This window comes from Musa acuminata, chromosome BXJ3-4, assembly GCF_036884655.1.
Source record: "Musa acuminata AAA Group cultivar baxijiao chromosome BXJ3-4, Cavendish_Baxijiao_AAA, whole genome shotgun sequence".
Classification (NCBI taxonomy): Eukaryota; Viridiplantae; Streptophyta; class Magnoliopsida; order Zingiberales; family Musaceae; genus Musa; species Musa acuminata.
Window position 1 is genome coordinate 1,728,134 of NC_088352.1, and position 13,193 is coordinate 1,741,326.

The following is a 13,193-nucleotide window of genomic DNA, read 5'->3' on the forward strand; positions in this document are numbered from 1 at the left end:
CTCCCACATTAACCGGAAGTCTCCCTCTTTAGCTATCTTGATTGAGATGTCTATCAATATCGGTCTTATGAAGTTCCCCGACTTTTGCCCTTTTGTCTTATCTTAATACTTGAGTTTGTCATGACATTCTCCACCTCCTTAACTCTCTTCATAACCATACATTCTCTCTCCATGAGAGAAAAAATTTGATGTCTCTATGGAAGTCTCACCTGTACAATGATACTTCCATACCCATAGTCATACTATCTATCACTTCACATCTTCGTCTCATTTCTTCGCGAATAGTAGATCTACCTCTATAATACTGTGGCACTCCTTCAAGTCCATCTCTATTCAAATAGACACAAATATAAACAAGATCAAATATCCAAATATAACTATAACTAAATGAATACAAATATATCCAAATAAATATACAAATTAGTTTTTGATGGAATATTTTTTTTACTTTTTTATTATTTTATTTATAAATTTTTTTACATATATTAAAAATTACATATACGATTGATTTAGTTGTTAATGTTGAAATGTTAGGGTTATATATTATTGGGTTTAATTCTAAAATATGTATTTTTTATTTTATATTATTGTTAATAAATATATATAATATAATAATACAATTGAGGTGAGGAGGGGGACGAGGACGAGGTGGGAAGTGTTTTACCAATCCTAACCCCATAGAAATTGCCTTCATCTGCCCATTAGGGGCGAGTCCCTATAGGTACATTTATCGATGAGAATAAATAAATCTATGATCGGTAATTGATAAGTTATATTTAGTAAAATTATATTTTATTATTATTTTAGGTTATTGTATAAAATAAAAGGATTCTCAATAGCAGTCATTTAAGCCCAAAATATGAGAGCAGTTCATTCATAGAACGGCCCGCTAAGCCGGCCCAGTGTGTTCTATAAAACCATAACCAAGTCATTTGGAGTGCTCCCCAAGACGGTCCCATCTTTTCTCTTCCTCGCCGTTCTCTCTGTCGCTTGGTCGATCGATCGCTGATGTCGGTGCGTGTTTGATCGAAGCCCTAAATCCCCTCTTCTTTGTCTTTTCCTGTTGAAGGAGGAAACTAATCGATGTTTTGCTTGCGAACCTTTTTCAGATCTTTGAGTACAATGGGAGCGCCGTGGTGGCGATGGTGGGCAAGAATTGCTTCGCGATCGCCAGCGACCGACGCCTCGGGGTCAACCTCCAGACCATCGCCACCGACTTCCAGAGGATCTTCAAGATCCACGACAAGCTCTACATCGGCCTCTCTGGCCTGGCCACCGATGTCCAAACCCTGTGAGCTGAACATCCCCCCCCCCTCTCTCTCTTGGTCGATTACTTTCGTTGGATTCCGTTCGGTTGTGCTAGTTTGACATCTTAGCTGTTGTTGTTGCGGTGTTAAGGTACCAGCGGCTTATCTTTCGCCACAAGCTATATCAGCTGAGGGAGGAGAGGGATATGAAGCCCCAGACCTTCGCTAGCCTCGTTTCCGCTCTTCTGTATGAGAAAAGGTTTGATCTTTTGGGTCTCCTCCTACCCGATTTTCCACAAAAGTTGGCACGTGGTGCGCTGCGCTTGGAGGTCTCCTACTCCTCCTACTTGATTTGCATAGCGGTGCACTGCTTTGTCTTTGCTGCTTTAACTCTTGATCTGAATCTTAAAATGTAGAAGATAATGTTAATGGTAGTTAGACAACGAATTTTTATTAATGGTGCAAAAAATATGCAAAAAAAATCTTTTGGTAGCAGGTCATTAGGGTTTCTAAGATATTATAATTATTTCCATGGTTATGCCAAAAGTTGCCCCTAATCAGACCGAAGGAAAAAAAACCAGCTACTTAATTTTTTTTTCTGTTGTCTTTTCTGTTTCTTTTCATAGACTTTTAATCTTTGTTAACCTATCCTATAATGTAACAGTCTCACTGGAAAAATTGACATGTTGCTTTTTGTAGATTTGGTCCATACTTTTGCATGCCTGTAATTGCTGGACTAGGTGATGATGATGCTCCATTCATTTGTACCATGGATTGCATCGGTGCCAAGTATGTCTCTTTTCTTTTCGCTTGCATTTTGCCCACCGATCATTGTCAAATATTGTTTCAAACAACTCGATCAGTTAACAACATATTTTGCTATATATATTGTGAACATATTGTCAGCAGTTAACCTTATTGTTGCCAACATTCTGATGGATATGTATTACAAACTAAGTATTGTCATTCTTGTGTGTTGCTTTTTCCCTTATATTGTGTGTGCTTCATGTTTAATGATTAAGATTTTGTTGAGGTTTGGCAGTGTGATTGTCTACCTGTGAGGAAATTATCCTAAATATTGCATGTTGTAGTTAATGGACAATAATGTTTGACTCTGTCTATTGCCTGCTGCAATCAACTATGTAGAAAGGCTAAATGATGTGCTGATCTTGTTATGATACCTTTTCCTTCATGTGCTTAAATAACCAAGGTGGATAATGGTCAAATTGAAATAAGGCACCGGGCATTCTCAGAATAATCAGAAAGATCCATTTTGAAAAGTAATTCCTCAGGCAATTTTCATGCAACATGCTCGACAACTACAAAGAGGAGATCCTGTGACAGAATCATGTTTAATATGAGACTCTGGATCCGAAATAAACTGTGGAAAGAGCTTGTCATGCCTCTACTACTAGAACAACTATAGGATGAAAGATTTGGATTTTAAATTATCTTTTTAATTGATCACATTCACTATTGGAACAGCTTGGACTGTAGAGGAAAAGATTTGGTCATCAGTTCCCACATTTTGGCAGAGAACCACAAGCTCTTGCATTTTGGAAAAGACAGCTGATTATGTCAAAAGTCATATGACTCATTAGATAATACAGATCTTTGATCAAATTTAGCTCATTAAAGAGCAGAATTTCATTTCCTTAATGTGGCTTATATGATTTGATAGTTGCAAATATAAAAAAACTTAACACTAGAGGACCGAAGATGACAAGGTTTTGATCAACAAAAAACATACTATGAATATTTTGATGTTTTATATCATAGTTATAGTGAATATAAAGCTAAGTGTATTAAATACATCTTGTTTATAGAGAGAGAGAGAGAGAGAGAGAGAGAGAGAGAGAGGTTTTATCACAGAAGGAATATAATAGAATCATAAGAATCACTTCTTTAGCATATATCAAAAGGTTTGTGCAGGATGTACAAGGAGCATATCCTGGCTCTACCAGGTAGGCTGTTGGTATAAATGAGCAACAATCTAATATGGGCTTTCAGTTGATGTTTTGAATCCTAGCTTTGACATAGTTTGTTCATGGATTCATATGGAGTGAACTATGATGAAAAAGAAAAAGGGGGAGATTATGAGGCATATGATATGAAATATGTTCCAATAGATTTATAGGGGTGAGTTGCATAGAGATCATGCTGTATTTAATATTAGTACTTGAAAAATGAAGCATTGCATGGAGTCAACAAAACTTTGACCTTGGCGTATGAGCTATGGAAGGCCGCTCAACACCATTTGTGGAACTAATTGTGCTTGTTCCATTGTAAAGCTTGAAAAGAAAACTAAACACAATCACTTTAATTGCTTCAGTTTTAGGCCCAAATTTTGAGTTCTCTATTTTCCACTTGTAACTCTGTAAGCATGATCTTTCTAGATTGCCACCTATAAAAATAGTACACTTCTGTCACCTCTTTGGATCTTTAGTTTATAACTATTTTTTGGGTAAATCACAAACATTTCTTGGAATTTTTTCATAAGAACTTTTAAGATCAAATATTACCATTGTCCTAGAAAACTATTCCGCTATGATTGCCATGGACACTAGGTACCTCTCCAATCCCATTTCTTCAATAATCACTCACATATGTGTGAGGTTCTAAATGTGTTTTTCATACACTTGTGTGAACGTATGTCTTGTGATGTATACCTCTGTTTATGTAGTTCTAGCTATGTTGTGTTATCAGTTTGTTTATATGAGAAATTCTGGAACTAGATATAGGCACAATTATCTTCATGTGTGTACAAGATAACAGCAGTGGACCTCAAATAGGTTTTTTATTCTGTGAGCAGGGCTAAAAGCGTTATGTCATACATGTGCTTATAGGGTGTTCCATTGCACATAGTGTCCTGACAATTAAATAGAGATAATTTCTCGGGCAAAACGAGATTGCTACGTCTTGTTGAGTTTCTGAGAAATAAAAAGGAACCTGGTGGGTAAAGTTGGTGCAGCCAGCATTGTATGGATGCATTGCAAAATCACGATGTTGGTATATCTGGATCATGCAACTAAAAGTTCAATTGCATTTCTCTGTGTTTCTCTGTTTTGTTTTCACCATTTCAAACTTTTCAACTTTCAATAACTTCCATTCTATTGTTTGTATCCTGTCCTTCATTGATGTTGTCTTTCTCTAGCTAGTTGGCAAGTTTCATTTTACAGTTAGCAAGCCAAATGATAAAGACACCAACAAGTGTTTTGATTTAATCCTAGTGTGTTTTACATGTGTGCATACGGGAGGCACAAGTATGTTTATTGAATATTGTTTGCTCATTCTTAATAATCTTTGAATCTGAATTTGATTGCTAATCTTCTGTAGTATTTCTTTTTAGAATTCACATGTACTAATTATTCTGATAAATTTTTATTAGTTTCATGTCATTTAGTGGTTGTTTTCTTGAATTCAGGGAACTTGCCAAAGACTTTGTCGTTTCTGGTACAGCCTCGGAGTCTCTTTATGGTGCCTGTGAGTCGATGTACAAACCTAATATGGTAACTTACTACTTTGAAGCACTTGGTCTTACAGTATGCGTATTACCCAACTTAAATTGGATTCATGTAGCCAATGGGTCCTTGATGAAATATGCAAGGAGAACTTTAGAAACTGCTTTGGTAATATTGACTGTTTTAGTTCTTAAAGGTGCAAGTGAGCTTGTACAGAAGCCCTACTTGGAAAATTTTCTCTGTTTTATATGCATTTTCTGGAACATGAAAAGCTAGATGCCTAACAAATTAATGTATCTTCATCTGTCAGTCAACCTGGAAGTTGCAACAGATGGAGTTGAAAGATGAATTGTTCTTCCACTTTTAATTTTTTAGGATATTGGATTTTAGAAATCACTTCAGATGAATTTTGGTTTACAGATAGACAAGTCAATATACAATTTTTTTTCTCTATCTAACCTCCAACCTGAACAAGGGATGTTCATGGAAATGCATTTTTGGAACAGAAGAGAAAGTTGCATTAACATTTAGAGTAATACTAGCAAACACTTAAAAGTGGAAAAGCATGCCTACCAGAGTTTAGGTTTTTTTTTTTAAATCATAAACATCTCACAGCATGGTAAAACAATGGAACAAGGTACAAATTGTATTGGTGTACAGAAGGAAAATCAGTACAAACTTGAGGTATTAAAGAATGACATCAAAAGAGAAACTCATATAGGTTTCATGCCTTGCTCTCATTGTTCCCTGCAGATTTATTTATTTATTTCCTTTGGTAATGTGTCTAAACTTTTTTTCTATTTCTCCTTTCTAGGAACCTGAAGAATTATTTGAGACAATCTCACAAGCTTTACTATCATCTGTGGATCGTGATTGTTTGAGTGGTTGGGGAGGCCATGTCCTTCTTGTGTAAGTTGGGAGATACTCTTGGTTATTCTTCAAATTGTTTATGTTCTTTTTTCTATAATTAAAGGTAAAGAATCGTTTATTAAATATGAAAAAACAATTTTGTCTTCTCTGTTGACTTGGAAGGCAAGAAGGCACATGACAAACAAAATAAATTACCAAATATGTGGGCTATCGCACTATGAGAAACCCTTTTATTCTAAATCTTTTATTTTTTGTTCTTTATCAGAAGGTGCTTGGTCTTTTGTTTCTTTTTTGTTTTTTTTCCTCTTACAGATCTTAGTGTAGCCCGAAAGATTTTTTTATCAGCACTTTCACGTAGTATTGGCTGTAAATAACTTTTGATAACCCAACAAATCTAATATTTTCATATCCATTCACCGAAGGATATCTTAGTCTTATTTTAGACTAGTTGGTGACTTTGTTACCCGTGCTTTGCAGGACACCCACTGAAGTGCAGGAAAGAACCTTGAAGGGCCGGATGGATTAAGTTTGTAGTTTTAAGAATAGTAAGGAAATTGATGTTCTCCTTAAAGTTGTCGGAGGGAAGCTAACAGTCCATAATGTTATGTTGGTGCCCATGATGCGAGACTGCAGCTCTTTATTCATCGTTAAGATTCTGGTTCCATTAGAATTTGAGAAACAAAATATGGTTTCTTGATCTGGTTTTCAATTTGATTTGCTTATTTGCAGCTTAAAAGAAGACTAAATGCCAAGTTTGTTTCCTGCGAGCACTGTGTTGGGTTTATGCACTTTGATTTCTAATCAAATGATGCTGTCATATTGCTTATGAAACTGATGCAGTTTTAATGCATTTTGATCAAAGTTCTATGTGATTATTTAAGATTGATTTACACAAATAAGCTGCTTATGCTCAACTGAGATCCTTCCAATTGCTAGAGCCGAAGGGCGAACTGTCTTTTTCTTTTTCCTCTTTTGAATTTTAAAAATAAATATGTACAAATTAGTCTTGTCCACTCCTGATATTTAGCTATGGGAGAAATTAAACATCATCTCAGAAAAATAAAAAGTCAACAAAGTACTTCAAATCGATCGTGATGAAAATAAGATTATGATTCCAACATAATCATCAGAATTGGATTAAATACCCATCTATTTGATCCGTTTGGTGAAAAAATAGAATGAATCGGTTCACCTGTTCGCTGTTGGGTATCGTTGAGTTAAATAAAATCTATTTAGTTTCTTAAGTATGATTTCTTGTAAAATATTCCCAATAACTTAAATCTTATTTTTTTTAAAAAAATAAAAATCATTTATTCATCTTAAATAAAACATGTTGAAACAAAAGTTAGTAGGAAAGATCACAATCCCACATGTGAGATGTGAGCTTCCTCGCTGGTATTACGATCAATGTAAGACCAAAATATTATATTGGCACTTTTGGTTCAAGCTATTATGTCGATCAAAATATTTCTAACCATAATATCTTTCGAGAGACCGTAAAAAATAGCTAGACATTTAGCAATAACAAGGGAGGAAGGAAGCCTTAGACAAAATAAAATTAATTGATCCAAAAGTAGTTCGAGGAAGCATGGAATCACCCATCACATTCGATATACTAACTATCATAGCGAATTGTTATTTGGGCAACATAAAACACTTGGTCGACTTGTGTTGAATCTTACAAAGGAGGAGTACAAATATAAGCCATCATTTACGATCACCGCTTCGTTGTCCACCCGATCCATGATAAAAAGAATAGAAAATAAAAACAATTATTGAAGAAGTTTTATTGAAAAAGTAAAGAAACTTTATTGAAGAAATGAAAATGCTTCAATACAGTAACATGTTTCCTCTCCTATTTATAGGAGGAAGGATTCCCTCAACAGAACAGAGGATTAGATTTCCTCATATAATTAAAGGTATGAGGTATGAGGTTGGCAAAACTCTTTGGTGTTGGCCGCCGTTCCATACCATATTACTTTACTATCTGATTATAGAGTTGATTACGAAAATGAGCGTTGCTTCTATTGAGCTCGATCTGCCACAGCAAGCTTCCAATGGGACTATGTAGTCGTCGAGCCTCCTGTTTAGGCAGATTAACTCCATCTCTCTGATGCCATTTATCGAACTGCTGAAACTTGAACTAGAGTTTCTGTTCAAACAATCTCCAGTCCTCATTTAGCTTGCGTATAGGACATACCTCAATCTGGGACCTGTAAAACCTTGAGAAATACTTAGATGTAGGCAAACAATTCCATACTAGTTTTAACAGGAAGACTTTTAACCTTAGGGGGACAACCCAGTCGCCACATCTCCTGCCATCCTGACCACTTATCTTCTTCCTCCCATCTGCTCTACCTAGTGAACTGATAAGCATGTTTGGAAGAGACCTGCCCATCAGCCGCTTGAGGCCAAATCCACTTATCATGGATGCTCAAGGTTTTGTCCCTCAAGAGAGAGAGAGAGAGAGGGTGGAGAACAAGCTCAACAAGTTACAACTTTCACTCATTCCTCTCAATCAGATCAGCCCTTCCACATTAACAAACGTAGGCCATTTGCTAATGGGGATGTTTACAAGGCCATGGATCCTTCCATGTTTCAGTACTCTTTCTAGAACAAGCATTCTTAGCTTGAGGGATCCAATGATGTCATTGGTCGTACTTTAACCCATACTTTGTCCCCATTGTCAAGGATGAGAAGAAGTCTCTTAGCCTATATAATTTTCCTCATAGTTTTAAGATCCCTAGCTTCGAGACCTCCAACCTCTTCTATGGGAAGTGATGACATCCCAGCTAATAACATTACACTTCTTCCGAATGGGAGAATCCCTCTAAAAGAATTCTCCTGAAATCTTTTCAGCTATCATTCAGATTGATAGACAAGAGGGGGTGTATAGGAAGGATATTGAGAATACCATTACTGAGAACAAATGATGTAAATCGAAAAATAAAAAATAAAAAAGAAGAGGAGGATGATGTGCTAGACTTTAGGAATATAAAGTTAAGTTCCAAGAAAAAAATATATATCTTTGATAATATAATCTTTATGATGACTTTTTGTGTATAACTCTCATGTTTCTTCAAAAATTTTATCATTAAAGTAAATATTTCTTATTGCATCAATTCCTTTTAGTTCAGCATGCATAATATTAATAAGCGCTAATTACTAGCTAAAAGTGCATCTACAATCTTATAATATATTTCATTTTTATACTTGTAAAAATATCATCTTGCACATCGCCTATTTTCATAATCAAAATTTAAGATAAATTCTCTTTGCACTAATTAAAGTCTTCGATGTCTCAGTACTTAAACAATAGTATAAAATTTAATATTATAGATCGAATAGTTCTTTTTAATATTTTTAAGCTTTTCACTAAAGAACGCAAATGTCCTTCTTAGTTAAATATTCCACCAATAAATATATGAGAGATATCACAGTTAATTTTAAATATTTTAAAAAATATGATAATACAAAAATACGAGCAGTAGATAATTTTATCGTTAGTAGAAACTTTTTTTTCATACAATCAGTTAGAGGAGTTAAAATAATACTAAAATTCTAAATAAATCGATGATAAAATAATTTGAACCCATGAAAACTATAGGTATCTTATAGGGATAATTTTAATCTTCTCAAAATCCACTTGGATAAGCATAGGAGCAAAGATGAAACCTAGAAAAACTAGGTTAGAGGTCGGAGCAATTCTTAAAATTTACACACAACTTTTCTGTTCATGCAATAATTTTTAAATAGTTAATATAATCAAATTTATTACGATTATAAATATGCATAACATCAAAGTAAATAATAAAATTTCTAATATAAGAACATAAAATTTAATTTATTATCCACAAGAAGATGCTTAAAGTATTTAAAGGTCTAAATCACAAAATTAGCACCACCACACGCTACTTCAAACCCCTCCATACTTCTCGACACCGGCTTCCCCACCACCACAACCGGTCTCCCGGAACATGACAAGCATATCCCACCTCCACGATGCACGAAAAATCCCGTCGTCGTCAGCATCATGGGCTGCGACTCATGATTGAAGGAAATAGACGGCCATCTGTGGGGTCTCCCACTTCCTTAGCGGCCGCCACGACCACGGGCGCTAAGCTTTGCTCCGTGGCCGGCCGACCGCACGCCGCTCTCCACGTGCGCAGGAAACAGAGAACTGCGTGGCGAAAGAGGAAGAATGGAACAGGAGGAACAGCAACGATCTGAGATCTCGGCGACGAGCAATACGGAAAAGAAGTTTAATTACAATTAGGCTGCTGCAGCATTTAATGGCGGCAGATCAAACAAGAGAAGAAAAAAAAGAAAAAGGAAGAGAAAAGATTTCCGTTTCCAAATGAATTTAGAGGGTTAAAAGGAGAATTTTTTGCGCTTCGGGGTTTCCCCAAATGTACCGTCGGCGGCGTAGGCGCAGCAGCGATTACACCTTCAACGTGGAGGGGATTTCCCCGGTGGACGACAAGGACGAAGAGCGCCGGCTACTCCAACTCCCCGCCGATCGAGAGGGAAATGATGACCGCCGGCTTAGAAATGCTACTGAGTGGATTGTCGGAAGAAGAAGAAGAAGAAGAAGGATGAGCGGCGGTGGTGACGGTTGGGAATCTGGAGGAGTTGCTCCTCAACCTCCGCCTCTCGCCGTTCCCGCCGTCCTTCCCCTCCTCAGCCCCACGCTGTCTCACCGCCGCCACTTGCACGGGCAGCACGCAATTGCACAGGAACCCTGGCGCCCATCGGAACCCCCTTAAAAGTCGAACCTTTGGCAAGAAGCATTGAGATCGAGCGATGGAAGGAGGGAGGGAGGGTAAAGTACCGATCTTGGCGAGGCGGTTGACCCATCGGGGAATGGGCTTGCCGGTGAGGCGGAGGGAGGCCTCGTTACAGAAGTGGTTGCAGTTCTTGGAGATGAGGTTGTAGGTGTCGCCGGTGTACTTGGCGGCCAACTCCTCCATGAGTGCCCGCACCTCGCACGGCCCCAGATCGGTGCGCCCGATCAGGATCGACTTCCGGAACACGAATCCCGGGCACTGTCGCGGCTCCCCCTCGAAGATTCCCGTCGTCGGGTGATCGTGCGCCCCATACGCGTACTCCACCCCGTGCACTGCCATCCAAAGCAAGACCACCCCCGCAAAAGGGGAAAAGAACAGAAGCAAACCCTAAAGATCGATGACCTCATCCCAATCGCCGCACCAGACAGAAGGAAACCCTGGGCAGGCAGAGATCGGATCTCACCTTGGACGCCGGAATGGTAGACGCCGAGGCCGAACCAGTAGGCGTAGCCGTTGATGGGTGTGAGGTCGTAGACGTTGAGGTGCACCGGGACCGCCCCCGACCGCCGCTTCCGCGAGGGCCCCCTGTTGAACATGATACGACGGCGGAGGAACTCCACCTTGCGGCGGATCATTACCGGCGCGACGCCGGCGTCATCACCTCGGCATCGATTTGATGGTCTCAAACAAATCGCTCCTGTTTCCGGAGAGAGCGGAGTGGGAAAGGAGGAGAGGGGAGGGAGGAGGTGTTGATGTGGAGGGGTATTTATGGAAGAATGAAGCATCCAAAATATGTTCAGTGACTTAAAAGTTTGGAGGATATTATTTCCATAATGCCCTTACGCTACTACCGTTACCGTTTCCTTCTTTCCGTTATTATTCCAATAAAAAAAAATGTAAATTTATATATTACAATCAATCTCCATTATTTGGTTAGCATTAGTGTTATTTAATATTTTAACTAGTATTTATACCCTTTAAAAACATAATATGATGGTAGGAACATTAGGAATTCAGTGATTGTGATGCAACATTTGTCCTTGAAATTTTTGTTTCTCATATATATTTTTATAAAACACAGAAGTTTACATACATTTTAAATTACTAATCTTTATTAGTTTAAACGACAATTTGTCTTAAGAACATAAAATGATAGTAAAAGTGTTTAGCATAATTTAGGTGTTTTTATATACATATTTTTTTAAAAACTTAAATTAGCTTAATAAAGAATGCCCAAAGAATTCCTTGGAGGTTTATAGCATGAGGTGAGCGAGTGAGTGATGTGTCTGCGTCCACTGGTTCGAGTAAGTGTGACACTGATGTTTAAGAAATGGCAATGGGGATCAATCAGCCAAGTCTACCTCGGAATCATTCTGTCTCCATCTTAAGTATAATTGTTTACTGTGACTTAGTTGAATTAAGATTATTTTAGCTTGGAATCATTTTCCATGGTGAAGAAGAAGGTAACAATGTCCATGTTGAACAGTTGTTGGTCATTGATGGTGACAAAAGTTATCATTTGCTTGTAATATTATTGTACTCTTGATTAATTAATTGTATGTTTGTCTCTTCGAAATGATTAATATGCATGAAAATTAAACAGATATAATATAAATAGCTTACTTTCAACCACAAACCACAAAGTAAAATAATTTGATTCTTGTGTGGGTTTCCATCTGCAAGCACAAATCCATCCTTCATCATTTAGCATGCATTTGAGGGTTGAGCTAATCTTTTTTATTTTTATCTCTTCATCTGATGTTAAGGTGAAATAAGAGTCTGTGAACATCACTTGTCTTAGTAAATGGATTTGACAATCGATGGCTCAAGTTTGCTAGTGGCACACTTGTTGAGAATGATCTACAAAACAAGGTCCCAATTCTTAGTATGCTGATGAGATTCAGCAATCTTTGTAACTTAAAGATGATCAGAACAAGAGAGGTTAAGACTTGAGCTTGCTATTGCTGTTGTTGATCTGAACTGAACTGAGGCAGTTCTTTGGTGGATGAGGTACAATATTTTCAGGTGAAGAGTAGAAGAGTAAGCAGACCATTGAGCATTGGCGAAAGCACAACACATAATCACGCAAACAATAAAACAAGGAAAGAAACTTGTATTCATTCCCTTCGACTACTTGTAGAAGATTGTTCAGTTTCAGAAAGCTCAAGACATGGATCCAAGAACCACACCAGGTTGCATAATTATAATGCAGTGGATAAAAGATTTTCTCACCTGATGCTTTATCATGCTACAATGATCATCATATTAGCCTTAAAGATTTGACTCACCCCAGTTTTCGAGGTTTAATTACATTAATCTTACAAGAAATAATAGTTCTAACTAAGTGACATAGACCATCTCAAGCTTCTCATTTTATTGCACCTTGCTGAAGAACTACAAAGATCAGTTGTTGTTATACATATCAGACTGCTACGCTGCATAATCATAAATTCTGGGCATTATGAACTCGCTGACTGACTTTTAAATGCGAACGTTTATCTTCTCCTTCTCACAGTTTCTATAATCGGTCGTTTACATGCACAAACAAACCTCTGTAGACAATAACTATGCAGAATTTGCTGTGGATGAAGGATGTTTTGGTTCCCCGAAATGTACTGAGTTCTGGATCAACATGATTCTAACAGACCTCCAAGGTCACAAGTATTATTATGGGTTTCAATGGATTGGCATCAGATGCTTTCTTGGGAGACTGCTTTGGGTGCTTTCTCTGCATTTCCTCTGACACCACCCTCTGCTTACCCTCAATACCAGCAGGTCATCTTCAAAAACAAAGCCTCCATCTCACCAATCTTATTGCCCTTGCAAAT

General features: G+C 37.5%; 2 protein-coding genes across 2 annotated transcripts; one reads left to right on the top strand and one right to left on the bottom strand.

The window, feature by feature from the left end:
• Nucleotides 1–888: 888 nt before the first annotated feature.
• LOC135635398 (proteasome subunit beta type-3-like) lies at nucleotides 889–6,345 on the top strand. The gene is made up of 7 exons (XM_065146433.1): nucleotides 889–1,014; nucleotides 1,110–1,291; nucleotides 1,399–1,506; nucleotides 1,947–2,036; nucleotides 4,672–4,756; nucleotides 5,523–5,617; nucleotides 6,056–6,345. Exons 1-7 carry the CDS (start codon nucleotides 1,009–1,011, stop codon nucleotides 6,102–6,104), a joined length of 615 nt encoding a protein of 204 aa, XP_065002505.1. The 5' UTR covers nucleotides 889–1,008; the 3' UTR covers nucleotides 6,105–6,345.
• A 3,460-nt stretch (nucleotides 6,346–9,805) lies between these two features.
• Nucleotides 9,806–11,123, bottom strand: LOC103980306 (deSI-like protein At4g17486). Its single transcript, XM_009396668.3, has 3 exons — nucleotides 10,829–11,123; nucleotides 10,410–10,697; nucleotides 9,806–10,319 (listed from the first exon to the last, which is right to left on the bottom strand). Exons 1-3 carry the CDS (start codon nucleotides 10,998–11,000, stop codon nucleotides 10,078–10,080), a joined length of 702 nt encoding a protein of 233 aa, XP_009394943.2. The 5' UTR covers nucleotides 11,001–11,123; the 3' UTR covers nucleotides 9,806–10,077.
• Between the last annotated feature and the right edge of the window lie 2,070 nt (nucleotides 11,124–13,193).